Source organism: Neltuma alba, unplaced genomic scaffold (assembly GCF_004799145.2).
Source record: "Neltuma alba isolate B1F8T4 unplaced genomic scaffold, ASM479914v2 tig00008404_pilon, whole genome shotgun sequence".
Taxonomy (NCBI): Eukaryota; Viridiplantae; Streptophyta; class Magnoliopsida; order Fabales; family Fabaceae; genus Neltuma; species Neltuma alba.
Genome location: NW_021635004.1, coordinates 16,796 through 30,375, shown reverse-complemented (window position 1 = coordinate 30,375; position 13,580 = coordinate 16,796). Strand labels below are relative to the sequence as shown.

Genomic DNA, 13,580 nt, shown 5'->3' with positions numbered 1-13,580 from the left:
GATATGCATATGTTTCGTGATTAAATTTATTTTTTCTTTTAAAAACCCTCGGTCGCCTAGGAAACAACGAGTAAGACCACTAGCCATTTGACATCTGGCACATCCACCATGCTGCGGCCGCTAGACGTCATCCAAAGATATAAATTTTTTTTTATACAATTCAAAGATATAAATTCATTTTCTCAGTTCGGTCGCCTTGAGGCTTGAGGTGACCCCACTCCAATTTGTCCCCGACGCCTGGCCACTCGAGCTTTACCATTGCCAGAGCCTCCTCCACTACGAGATTGGATCTGGTCAGCCACCACATCGCTCCACTACGCCCTCCTCACCCTTCTGCGACTTGCTGCCTGCAATGATTCATTCGCTCTCTTTCTCTTCTCTCTGGTGAGCTATTAACTCAACCCCGCAGCTTAATTCACTGGTTAATCCCCTTTTGAACATTGTTGCCGGTTGCCTGTGATTCTGCCTTCCCTGAAACTATAGCTGTTTAGAATTTCTGGCTAACTAATACTCCATTTTGTGCTTTTATTTTTTGCTTCCGTTATAGCTACATCTAGTTGGTGCGAATCCAGTTTGGCCCCAGATGGTGTGCTAGGCACTCTCCGGAGGTTCATTTAGGATAAGGATTTTCGGTTATATTTCGTGCTTATGGATACTTTACTCAAAACACCTAACAACCTTGAATTTCTGCACCCACTTCACGGTTACTCGGAAAAATTGAGTAATCCTGCCCCCTCTAGGTCCCAAAACCAGGAGCTGAGATTTTTCCCCAAGAAATCACATATGAAATGGGGTGATTTTTGTACGAGGGCTAGCAGCAGTGCTCTTTTGGAGCTTGTTCCCGAAGTTAAGAAGGAGACTCTGGATTTTGAACTTCCTCTGTATGACTCGTCGAAGGGCGTCGTGGTGGACCTCGCGGTCGTGGGAGGGGGCCCTGCAGGGCTTGCAGTTGCGCAGCAAGTTTCCGAGGCAGGTCTTTCAGTTTGCGCAATTGACCCAAATCCCAGATTGATTTGGCCTAATAATTATGGTGTTTGGGTAGATGAATTTGAAGCTATGGACCTACTGGATTGCCTCGACACCACTTGGTCTGGCGCCGTTGTTTTTATTGATGAACAAACGAAGAAGGATCTTGATAGACCTTATGGGAGGGTCAACAGGAAGCAGTTGAAATCAAAGATGTTGCAGAAATGTATTTCAAACGGTGTTAAGTTTCATCAAGCTAAAGTTATTAAGGTAATTCACGAGGAGTCAAAGTCTGTGTTGATCTGTAATGATGGTGTCACCGTTCAGGCTGCTGTGGTTCTTGATGCAACCGGCTTCTCAAGATGTCTTGTTCAATACGATAAACCCTATAATCCAGGTTACCAAGTGGCATATGGAATTTTAGCTGAGGTTGACGAGCACCCTTTTGACGTAGATAAAATGGTCTTTATGGACTGGAGGGATTCACATCTGGGTGGTAAGGTGGAGCTGAAAGAGAGAAATAGCAGAATACCTACTTTTCTCTATGCAATGCCCTTCTCATCCAACAGGATATTTCTTGAAGAAACTTCTTTAGTTGCTCGGCCGGGTTTACAAATGGCTGATATCCAGGAAAGAATGGTTGCTCGATTGAAACATCTGGGCATTAAAGTGAAAAGCATCGAGGAAGATGAACACTGTGTCATTCCCATGGGTGGACCCCTCCCTGTTCTTCCCCAAAGAGTTGTTGGGATCGGTGGTACTGCCGGGATGGTGCATCCTTCAACCGGATATATGGTAGCAAGGACCCTGGCTACGGCCCCAATTGTTGCTAACACCATTGTTCAGTGTCTTGGTTCTGATAGAGGCCTTTCAGGAGTTGAACTGTCTGCGCAAGTGTGGAGAGATTTATGGCCAATCCAAAGAAGGAGACAAAGGGAATTCTTCTGTTTTGGTATGGACATCTTATTAAAGCTTGATTTACCGGGCACGAGGAGGTTTTTTGATGCATTTTTTGATCTAGAACCTCGTTACTGGCACGGTTTCTTATCATCAAGACTGTTTCTTCCTGAACTCATTTTTTTTGGTCTATCTCTATTCTCTCATGCTTCTAATACTTCTAGGGTGGAGATTATGGCAAAAGGAACTCTTCCTTTGGTTAACATGATCAACAACCTGATAAAAGATAAAGAATAAGATGAATGCCTACTAATTTGTTGTACGCTATTTGTGTTGGTGCACTTGCACCTGAAGTTTACTGATATTATTGAATGTCAACACATAAGATCAGTTCTTCTTGCTATTATGCTTAGCAACAGCATATCTTGAACCTCCTTTGGGGCGTGCTCATCCTATTTGCAAATGTACATACATTTACGCCTCTTATGGATAAAATTAGTAATTGTTTCCTTGTTGCTCCGCCTTTTATCCTGTTAAAACCCCTCTCTCATGCGATGCATTTAGAGAAAGCTTGAATAAGGATCATTGTATACTTTTCCTGTTAAAATGGACAATGTAATCAATATCTTCCTTATGTTATTGAAATCTTCGTAGTGCGCTTGAATATTGATAGAGAATCAATTCGTAATATTATAGCTCAAAACTGATAACCTTCTGTATCATTAAATTAGTATAGTGGTAGATGATCATCCTGCTTAATGTTCTGTGTCTACGATTTAGTTAGTCAGTCTTGCTCGACATCTGAAATTCAGTTCCTCGCTACTTAGCACTGAGGGAATTTGCTTATGTGGAAATACACTGAGTTGACACGAATCCACTTCCGTACTAGTGAGTAGTGATTTGCTGAAGTTTCTAAGGTGATAGCAGATACCCGGTCGCAATGTGTGTACATACACGCAACGATTACACCCCCTCTTTAAGGTAGCCGGGTCACCCATTGTTCTGAAAACAGATTTTTCACTATCGTGCTCGGAAATTTTACTGATGCTTGCGCGCATTTAATAGTCAACAGGAAGTCAAGAACATAACAATTACTGAGTGCGGATCCTACTTTTATCATTTATTATAGGGATAATTAATCTCCAGGTCCTTATAATTTTACCTGAATTTTAATCAGGTTCCTATAAAATTCTTTTTATCAGATTTTTTTACTTTCATGTGTTTTTAATTAGGTCCCTCTATTTTTTTCCTCTTTACCAGGTCTTTATAATTTCACTTACTTTTTAATTAGGTCTTTTGTAGTTTTAAAAAAATATTTATTAACTTTATTCTGTAAAATTAATTTCATTTTTAAATTAATAATTATATAATTGGATAAAATAATTAATACAATCATTAAGTAATTAATAATTAATCAGAATAATCAATTATACTCAACTATAAATTATTTATAATTATATTCTAAATTTAGAAAATTTTATTATTATAATTTGAATTTTATAACTATAAACATTAGAATTGAAAAACAAATAATATATTTGTTTAACTAAAAATTTAAAAGAATATTAACATAAGATCATTATAATAATTTATTATCTGTAGAATATTATTATTTATAAAATAAAGAATAAAAACTACAAGGACCTAATTAAAAATAAGGTAAAACAACAAGGGCTTGATAAAAAGAAAAAAAATTGTAAGGACCTAATTAAAAACATATGAAATTATAAGGACCTGATTAAAAACTGATTAAAATTATAAGAACTTGTATATTAATTATCACTTTATTATACGCAGTGGTTATGCCTTCAATTTAGATTGCGGTATTGCATCTCAATGAAATCAGAAGCAAAAGGAATATATTTCCATTAGGAGCAAATATCTAAAGTAAAACAAAGTTCTTTCAAAATATATTATTAGAAATACAAAGATACATGTCAACCAAAAAGCGAAAAAAGAAAAAAAAAATGCAGATCAACTGCAGGCACACAAGCACATAGCATCATAGAAAACTGTGGTACTGTACCACACACATTGACCACAATTCACAAAATATTCGTCAATCCCAACCGGGAAAGCAACGTTGGACTCACGCAGTTAAAAGAGGTAATAAGCTTTATGCAAGAGCAAGACCAAAGCGATCGTTTTCGATTTTTATTTTCTTTTTCTAATTCTGGGCACGGACAGCTTATATAATCTGGAATGCGAAGTTATGGTTGGTGGGGTAGGAGGAGCTGGGTGAATCCCTAAGCATTAGAAGGAGGAGGGTGCACAGTGAACCATGTCTGGACTGAAGTGAGACAAAGCGCAATCAAAGCAGCAACGAAGCTAAGAAAGGGGCATGGCTTGCTGAAATCGTGGATAGCTTGAGCCACCCATGTCATCCACATCGTATCGTAACGCTTCTCCAGGTCCCGTCTTATTTTCCCATATCTTTCGGTGTCGGGCACCAAGTCGGTGCTTATAGTATTGAAGAGTTTGGCTACTTCTTCGTCGCTGCCGAGTGCGTTGTGCAGAACCTCCTCTTTCCTCAGATCTTTGACATCCCCTGCATGGTCAATTAGGGAATCCAAAAATGCTACGTAGGAGCTGATCCCGTAGCCGTTCAGGAAATCTGGGCACATCTCGTACGCTATCAAGTTCAAGAACGTAGGAAGGGTAGAGTCGTCCACGACCAGCTTGGGAAGCTGGAGTCTCCCAAAACCCTTCCAAGTCATTGCACAATCGAAACGGATATCTGTGAGTGTTGTACAAATATTTCCCTTGGTTACCGAAATCCCTGCTGCTTTAAGCTCCTGTATGTTCCTGTAAGTTGGAAACTTTGGGAATCCCGATCCAGTGCCTTCCCTATCTTCACTGCTATTACGATCAAGATCACCCACGATGTATTGGCGCAGAAGATGCAGCAAATGAGTTGGGTGATCCACAGTTATTTCCGCCTGTCGAGGTGGCTTGTCGACGCCGATGATCCTGGTCATCTGATGCCGTTGCAAAAACTTTACTGTGTACTCCTTCAACTCTGTCTCCCCTCCCTTGCTCAGCAGCTTGAGTAGTTCATAGGGAAGTTGGTTCTCCAACAAGAGCAGATCCTGCTGCACAAGGACCAGCTGATCTATTTTGACCTTCAGGTCTACCTCTGGACAGTTACTGTCCGCTTGTTGGATGAATCGAAGTACGGCGCATCCATCCATGAGGAATATCCAAGCAAGCTCCTCGTCCTTATCCAGGAAGTCTTCAATGGCGTCCTCGGTGTAGAGCTGCTTCAGTGCCGGGAGCCTCCTCCGAATTTCTGCAAATAAGCATTCAGCACTTTGGGCGGTATCTTCAAGGTACATTGCTGCCCATATCATCTTGTAGTGCTCTCCTTGCTTGAGATTTTCTTGGGTATCTTTACGATGGATGGGCCCGATTGAGACCAGCTTGGGGGAGTAGTACTTGGCAAAGTCCGGCCGATTTCGAAGATAAGGTTGAACTTTTTGTATCTTGGGAGGGGCATTTAGAGTTTGGCCATCCTCCCACGGACGGTTCCCCCTTCCAGGAGTTCGCTTTGCCTCCTCAAGTTTGGCCTTCATCTCTTTAAAGCTGAGCTTTTCATCTTCGAGTCTAGCGAAGCTACTCTGCAAATTGAATAGCGAATTTGATGGGGTTGTTGCTCTATCAAATGAGTTGCATGACCGGTCTGGCGGAGTCATTGTTCAAGTGTTTGAGAGGATTCAGTGTCTGAGCGGAACTTTGGTAAATTCTAGGGCGGTTCAATAACTGCAGCCTCTTACGCACTCTAAATTTATAGTACTAGTAACGCAAAGTACTCTGCATAGAATGAACCTTGCTCCCCCCCCCCCCAAAAAAGAAAGCACAGGAGTATCTCACTTTATTAATATTATGGGTTTGGAACCAAACATACTTCATCCAAGAAAAAGCATTATTTCTACTTACTCATCGCAACATATTCTACCAGCTTTGCTTTGAAACGAAATCTGGAACATTTGTGAGTTGTGACCCTTGTACTTTAACAATCTTAACATTAGGTGAAACAGTGCGCAATGTGATACACGCGAAAACAGGCTTTTTAATCACAAAAATAGTGATATCTAAGAAATAAAAAACTAAATCGAAATGGCCAGTTCAAACCAAAAACTGGTGAATAGGTGAGTGGTTCGGTTTGGTTTAGACATTGAACTAGTTAAGAGCTGAACAGGTAGCAAACCAGTGTGAACCGATGATATGATGAATCAATTTGAATGAATATGTTCTTATTGGTCTTATTTTTTCTCACTCAACTTCTAATATCTCAATTACTATATATTTGAATGAATTTTAATAATAATTTTGATATAGTTATTAATGAATTGTAAAAATTAAAATTTTTAATGTTATTGTTACAACCAAATTATTGTTATGTTTTTTTTTATATTTTTTTTATTTTTAATTAAATTATTTTATTTTAATATGAACGATTTGATACCAAATTAATTCCAATCTAACTAACTAACTATTAAATTACTAGTTTAATAGGTTTAGTGTCCGGTTCAATTTTTTCTGTTCTTTGACTCTATCACCACGTCATGTACTTCAGTCGCCGTCCAAGAAGCAAGACTTGCTGAAAGGTCTCGGATGTTTCCGTCGTTACTTGGATAACAACAAACACCCAAGATGAATCCATTCTATTTGTTGGATGTACAGTCGTGAAAGAGAAGTTCCAGATATTACCCGCGCTTGAAAAGATCTCGTCTAGTACTCCGAACTGCAGGACGCTGATTTATGATGATAAACGAATGATGATACCAAATAATAAGAGGGATTGTAAGTTTCCAGCTGTAAAAATAGATAATGATAAATTAAGGTGGATTGCACACACAATTTAGTTTTTAGTAATTATGCATTAAAATCTCTTTCTTCGTTTAAATTGAAAAAATCAAAATCAAATTTGAATTGAATGAAAACAAATTAAAAAAAAAAATCTTTATCAAGTTAACGAAAATAAATATTAAAATGATCAATCTAGAGTCGTCAACTTTTTACTAACTTTTTAAATTTTATTTCACTAAATTGATTAGTTTTAATATCAACCTTATTAATTTACAGTTCAATTAGCTACAAACTTCTGACAGTCTACTTATAACCTTCTCTTAAATTAGTTATGTTATCTCTAACATAATTACCTGAGAGGCTAACCAATTTAGTCTCGTTCATCAACAATTATACAGGATAATTAGGCATATTTTTATCCTAATTACAAATTGAATTGTAATCCAATATCATAGTAGTTAATCTTAGAGTTTAATTAAAATTTCCTTTGTCAAGATAAATCTTAATTCTCAAATTCACACTTACTGGTAATCAAGCAGGGACAAATAAAATAAGATTAAGTAACCAAAATTTAACATTATAGTATTGTTTGGTAGGAAAATGGAGATGAGGGAAAGAAAAATTTTAATGAGTTCTATTTAAAAATTAAATAAGTGAAATGTCAAAATTTTAATAAAAACAAAAAATAGTATAAATAATAATAATAATAAATTAAAAATTTTAATATTATTTTTTTTAATTTTTTAAACGCAACTTATTAAATTTTCTCCTCCCATTCATTTCTCTTCCATTCCTCTCATGGCAAACGCACCATAAGCATCCTCAATCACTGAAAACAAAGCTCAGTCGACCAGCAAGTTAATAGTTCTCCTAGGTGAAAAAAAAAAAAAAAGCCACACATTACTTTAATCCATCTCAAATTCTCAATCCAGCAACAATAAACTCAAAATCATGAACTATAATGAAATTTAAAAGCAAAGGAAAGAGAAACTGAAACTGAAAAGGTCAAATAAATCTCTCTCCTTCCTCGGCTATTCCATCGGGCTTCCTCAGAACCAGCTTTGATGGCGCCTTCTCCCTCAGCATTGGCGACCTCCTCTCGTCTTCGGTATCCTCCGCTGAACCAGTCGAGCGCCAAAACCAGAGAAGCAGATGGTGAGCAGTTCCCCCAACGCAGCCTCCAAGTCGATGATCAATATATAGTTCACACCGAACCCTACGCTCCTTCCTCCGCAAAGGTGTCGTCTCTGCCTTTTCCTAATTCGAAACTTCATTCTCCTCCAGAGTCCAGACGGCGCGTTGATCGCCGCCGAAGGAAAAGAAGAAAAAGAAAAATTAAATTAAATATAAACTTAAAAGGAAAATAAAATAGGATAATTCTTAAAATTATTATTAACTATCTTTATTTATTTATAACTAAGATATTTATAAGATAATTCCCAAATAATGCTTAAGATTAATTTCTTAAATTAGCTCACAAAAATATTCAAAATACTATTAATAACTCTCTAAAAGATTTATGGCCAATCCAAAGAAGGAGACAAAGGGAATTCTTCTGTGGTATGGACATCTTACTAAAGCTTGATTTACCGGGCACGAGGAGGTTTTTTGATGCATTTTTTGATCTAGAACCTCGTTACTGGCACGGTTTCTTATCATCAAGACTGTTTCTTCCTGAACTCCTTTTTTTTTTTTTTGGTCTATCTCTATTCTCTGGGCACGAATAGGTTAATCCCTAAGCATTTGAAGGAGGAGGGTGCATGACCAACCAGGTCTGGACGAAAGTGAGAAAAAGCGCAGTGCTAGCAGCAAGGAAGCCAAGCAAGGCTCATGGGCTGCTGAAATGGTCGTGCAGAGCCTGAGCCAACCACGTGAAGTATTTTTGATTGTAACGCTCCTCCAGGTCACAACTTACTCCCCTATACTCTGTGCTGGGCATCAAGTCGGAGCTCGTAATGTTGAAGAGTTTGGCCACATCTTCGTCGCTGCCAAGTACGTTGTGGAGAACCCCAGCTTTGCTTAGATGTTTCACATCCTCCGCATGGTCAATCAGGGAATCCAAAAATGCTACGTAGGAGCTGATCCCGTAGCCGTTCATGAAATCTGGGCACATCTCATACGCTATCAAGTTCAAGAATGCGGGAAGCGTTAAATCGTCCACGATCAGCTTGTTAAGCCAGGGTCTCCCAAAACCCCTGCGAGTCATTCCCCAATCGAATCTGATATCCGTAAGTTTTTTACCATCTCCCTTGGCCACCGAAATCCCTGCTGCTTTAAGCTCCTGTATGTTGGAAACTTTTGAGATCCCCGTTTCGTTAGGTCGTCATCTTTCCTATTATCACAGTCATCATCAACCGGGATGAATATGCGCAGAAGATGCAGCAAATGAGGTCGTTGCTCCACTGGTATTTCCACCTGTGGTAGTCGATTCCCAGTTTTTTTTTCGTCGGTGCTCCCTGGCCGGTGATCCTGTTCGTCTGGTACCTGGACAAAAATTGCTTTATCCAATCGTCCAACTCGCTCTCGTGTGCATTGCTCAACAGCCTGAGCAGACGATAGGGAAGTGGTTCTCCAGAAAGAGCAGATCCTGCTGCGCAAGGACCAGCTGATCTTCCTTGATCTTCAGGTCTTCCTCTGGGCGCTCAGTGTTCACTTTTTGGAGGAATCCAAGTAGGGCACACGCGTCCAAAAGGAATATCCATGCAAGCTCCTCGTCCTTACCGAGGAAGCCTTCAATGGCGTCCTCGGTGTAGAGCTCCTTCAGTTCCTGCAGGCGACTTTGAATTTTTTCAAATAGCGATTCAGCACTTTGTTTGGTATCTTTAAGGTACATTGCTGCCCACGTCATCTTGTAGCGCTCTCCTCCCTTGAGATTTTCCCCATGATGGATGGGCCCGAATGATACCAGCTTGGGGAAGTTGTACCTGACTGCCTGGCCAAGTCTTCTCGATTTCGAAGATATAGTTGAACTTTTTGTATCTTGGGAATGGCTTTTAGAGTTTGGCCATCCTCACTTCCAAGAGTGCCCTTTTTCTTTTCGAGTTCGGCTAAGCTGCTCTTCAACTTTTGTGGCAAATCTGACGGGGTTGCTGCTCTCTCATATGAGCTGCATGACCAATCTGATGCAAGCCATCATTCAAGTGTTTGAGAGGAACTTTGCTAAATTCTAGGGCTCTGGTCAATAACTACAGACACTCACGCACTCTGAACAATTTAAAGTACTCTGCATAGGATGAACCTTAAAAAAAAAATGCCATAGGAGTATCTTGCTTTGTTGATATTTTAAGTTTGGAACCAAACATACTTCATCCAGAAAAAAGCATTATTTCTACTGACTAGTCACAGCGTATTCCACCAGCTTTGCTTTAAAAAAGAAATATGGAATATTTGTGACCCTTGTACTTCAATAAAGTACAAGGTAAAAACATATTTCCATCAGGTAAAAACAGTGTGCAATGTGATGCATGCCATACAATAAAGTTTGAAGAAAGAAATATCTAAACATATTTCAATAACTTAATGACAACTTTTTTAAGTTGTTAATAAGATTTTTTAGTAATTTTTTTGGACCCCACTATAATTCTCGCTTGCTAAAAGCCTAAGATAGACACTTCTTGGAGAATGCGGCAAAATATGTTATTCACCGGGGGAAATAAAAAAATCAGTCCCTTCTTCTTGGGGAGAACGAAAAAAAAAAAAAGGTCCTTTTGCTCAGCAGTAAAAAATGCATTATACTACCTCCGGTCCTTAATATAAAATTCTGTTTGACTTTTATTTTGGTCCTAAATATTAGACTCAAATCCACTCTGTCTCTCATTTATACATTTTTTCCCCTAAAGTAACCCTTCTAATAATGATAGTTCTAGTCAATACACTTGATTAGCAAGGATACTTTAGGAAAGACAACACATATTTATGATAAATAATTAATTCAACTTACTTCCTTAATCTCCTTAAATTATTCAACCGGCTCTTATAATTAGGACCAGAGGTAGTATTTACTATAAATCATGCTTTTGAATTTTATTTTGGTTCTAAATATAATATCTCAATCTATTTTCTATCTCAAATTTATTCTTTTATAGCTGATACACTTAATTAATAAGGATATTTTAGAAACGATAACACTTATTTATTACAAATAATTAATATAACTAATTTTTTTAATCTATTTAAATTAATTAATTAGTTATTATATTAAATACGGGTAGTATGTTCCAGCCTCCGCCTAATCTCCCCAACATCAATTGGTGGGGGCACCCCAATTCGTCACTCTTTGAGCAAGAGAATTTTACTTTCACACGGCTGTTTCCTGATCATCGAAGAATGGTCAATGAAGTCATTTGGAAAATCAGTTGCACCTTCCCATAGAGAAAAGTCAAAATCAGACATGATATCGCGGACACGGAGCATGTCGCAAACGAGGACAAAACGGAATTGGATTCTCTCCACTATCCTTCTAATTTTTTTTCCCTCCACCACCTTCATTTTTTCTTTATAACTATTGGATCAAAACTTTAATGGTCTAAATTTAATATTTTATAATAATAAATATTATGATAAAAAATAGATAAATAAATTTAAACTGTTAAAATCTAATATGAACAGTTTATAACTATAGACTGTTATTATAGAGTAATTTTTTTTAATTTTTTTATTACAATTGTAAACTGTTCAGATCATATTTTAACAGTTTAACTTTATTTATTTTTTTTAATAATATTATTTTTATAAGATGTTAAATTTGAACTATTAAAATTTTAATCCAATAGTCATAGAAAAAAAAGGCAGTAGAGAGGAAGAGGATGGGAAGGTAGTGGGAAGAACCGGGCGGGGACAAAACACTCCGAATGCCGCCCCCCATGCGTTCTTATATTTGGGGCTAAATCCATCACGCCCATCTCAATTCTTTAAGTCGCATTCTGGAAACTCTGGTGAAGAGTAGTTCAAACACAACGATGGCAGACCTCTTCCTGAAGCAGGCAAAGCAGTATGCAGCTTCGAGGCCAGGTTACCCTTCCCAGCTCTTCCGCTTCATCGCTTCCAAGACCCCTTCTCACCAGGTCGCTTGGGACGTCGGCACCGGAAGCGGCCAGGCTGCCCAATCTGTGCGTTCCCTTTTTCTCTCCTTTACATTCATCCAGTAATTCTGCTCCATTTCCTCATTATTAGCCTGTTTAGTTTTCCCCCTTCGTAAAAGGAGTACATTGATACAGGAATATGAATTTTTGTCAAATCGAACGATCTAACCTCATCGTGTATCTATTACTTATCTAACCTCATCATGTATCTATTACTTACTCGTGTCCTGAATCCGGTCCAAATTAATTTCAGTTAGCTGAGATATACAAGAATGTGATAGGCACGGATGCGAGTGAAAAACAGCTTGAATACGCAGTGAAGCTCCCGAATGTGCGATACCAGCACACACCTTCAACCATGTCAATGGCGGAGCTGGAACAGAAAGTGGCACCGGAGGGAACCGTAGACTTGGTGACCATCGCTCAGGCCCTCCACTGGTTTGACCTCCCGACCTTCTACCGCCAAGTGAAATGGGTGCTGAAGAAACCTCACGGAGTGATTGCCGCTTGGTGTTACAACGTGCCCCGAGTGACGGACTCAATAGATGAATTGTTCGATGAATACGCAGTTGAGCTGAAGCCCTATTGGGATCCGGCACGCGCATTGGTGGACAACGATTACAGGGGCATCGATTTTCCGTTTGAGCCTGTGGATGGAGCGGACGACACAGGGCCGATTGAGTTCGTGACGGAGAAGGAGATGGATTTGGATGATTTCTTGACGTACCTGAGATCAGGGTCAGCGTACCAGACGGCGAAGGAGAAGGGAGTGGAGCTTCTGAGCGAGGATGTTGTTGAAAGGCTTAAGAGTACTTGGATCGAAGATGGATCTCAGCTTAAGGTTGCCAAGTTTCCAGTTTATCTCAGAATTGGAAAGGTGGGAGACGCCTGAAGGTGCCAAAGCCATTTCTCTTACCGGAATATGCCTTTTTAAGTTGTAACCGAGATATTGCAATAGAAGTCTCTTAAAAAAACGGTACAATGTGGTCCAGAGAAAAGGATATGGTATCGCATGGATATGCATTGTCCAAATACTTCATCGTTAATACTTTACCCACTGATGTCAAATTATTAAATTTTATGACAAAAAATGTCATTATTCGCATAGTATTTTTCCAAGCACAAAGAAACTATCAATTTCTTCTAAAATAACATAATATATACTATCAATATTTTTATACTATAGCAATATTTAACTATTTCTAATAGTAACTGAACATCTAACTTGTGATCCAGGTGTTGGGGAGGATAATGGCTTACCATTGACCATCCCTGATTTCCCCCCGGCGTTTGGCGGAGTGAAGAAATATTAAGAGAATGAAAATGCTATTGCAATAAAACTCTTTACAACTCAAAACTAAGTTCTGCATGTTATGATAAACGAGGATAAACTCACATTAAAGATTGAATAGGCTGAAATGGACTGTTTAGATAAAACATACTCTCGTATAATAAAAAAAAATAATCAAGTAGATTGAGGTATTATTTTAAATTTAACACCCAACTAGCTCTCATATTAAAAATAAAAAATACTATAATATTTTTAATTATTATTAATGTTTTAATAAAATTTAATTTTTATTTTCTTTTTGCCAACAAAATTTAACCTTTGTAAAAACAGTTACTCACACTTATTTATTAATAAATGCATCCTTTCATGGACTGAAAACTTTTAGATGCAAGGATGTACCTTTTTTAAGGCCGGAAAAAACCAAGTAAATCGTCCCAGGGTAGCCAAAGCGTAACTCCCGCAGTGAGCAAATTTGTAAAACTTCCCTCTGTTGCCTAAAAAGATAATACCACTTTGCATTGTTGATATAAAAGCTA

General features: G+C 38.3%; 3 protein-coding genes across 3 annotated transcripts; 2 read left to right on the top strand and 1 right to left on the bottom strand.

The window, feature by feature from the left end:
* The first annotated feature begins 276 nt into the window (after positions 1 to 276).
* LOC114754015 (lycopene beta cyclase, chloroplastic/chromoplastic) lies at positions 277 to 2,375 on the top strand. The gene is made up of 2 exons (XM_028942739.1): positions 277 to 384; positions 548 to 2,375. The coding sequence occupies exon 2, from the start codon at positions 649 to 651 to the stop codon at positions 2,158 to 2,160; it is 1,512 nt and encodes a 503-aa protein (XP_028798572.1). The 5' UTR covers positions 277 to 384; positions 548 to 648; the 3' UTR covers positions 2,161 to 2,375.
* A 1,734-nt stretch (positions 2,376 to 4,109) lies between these two features.
* On the bottom strand, positions 4,110 to 5,555 carry LOC114754012 (UPF0481 protein At3g47200-like). Its single transcript, XM_028942734.1, has one exon. It carries the CDS (start codon positions 5,553 to 5,555, stop codon positions 4,110 to 4,112), a length of 1,446 nt encoding a protein of 481 aa, XP_028798567.1.
* Positions 5,556 to 6,554: 999 nt separating this feature from the next.
* Positions 6,555 to 12,723, top strand: LOC114754011 (putative methyltransferase DDB_G0268948). Its single transcript, XM_028942733.1, has 3 exons — positions 6,555 to 6,559; positions 11,618 to 11,780; positions 12,007 to 12,723. Exons 2-3 carry the CDS (start codon positions 11,631 to 11,633, stop codon positions 12,643 to 12,645), a joined length of 789 nt encoding a protein of 262 aa, XP_028798566.1. The 5' UTR covers positions 6,555 to 6,559; positions 11,618 to 11,630; the 3' UTR covers positions 12,646 to 12,723.
* Positions 12,724 to 13,580: the final 857 nt, after the last annotated feature.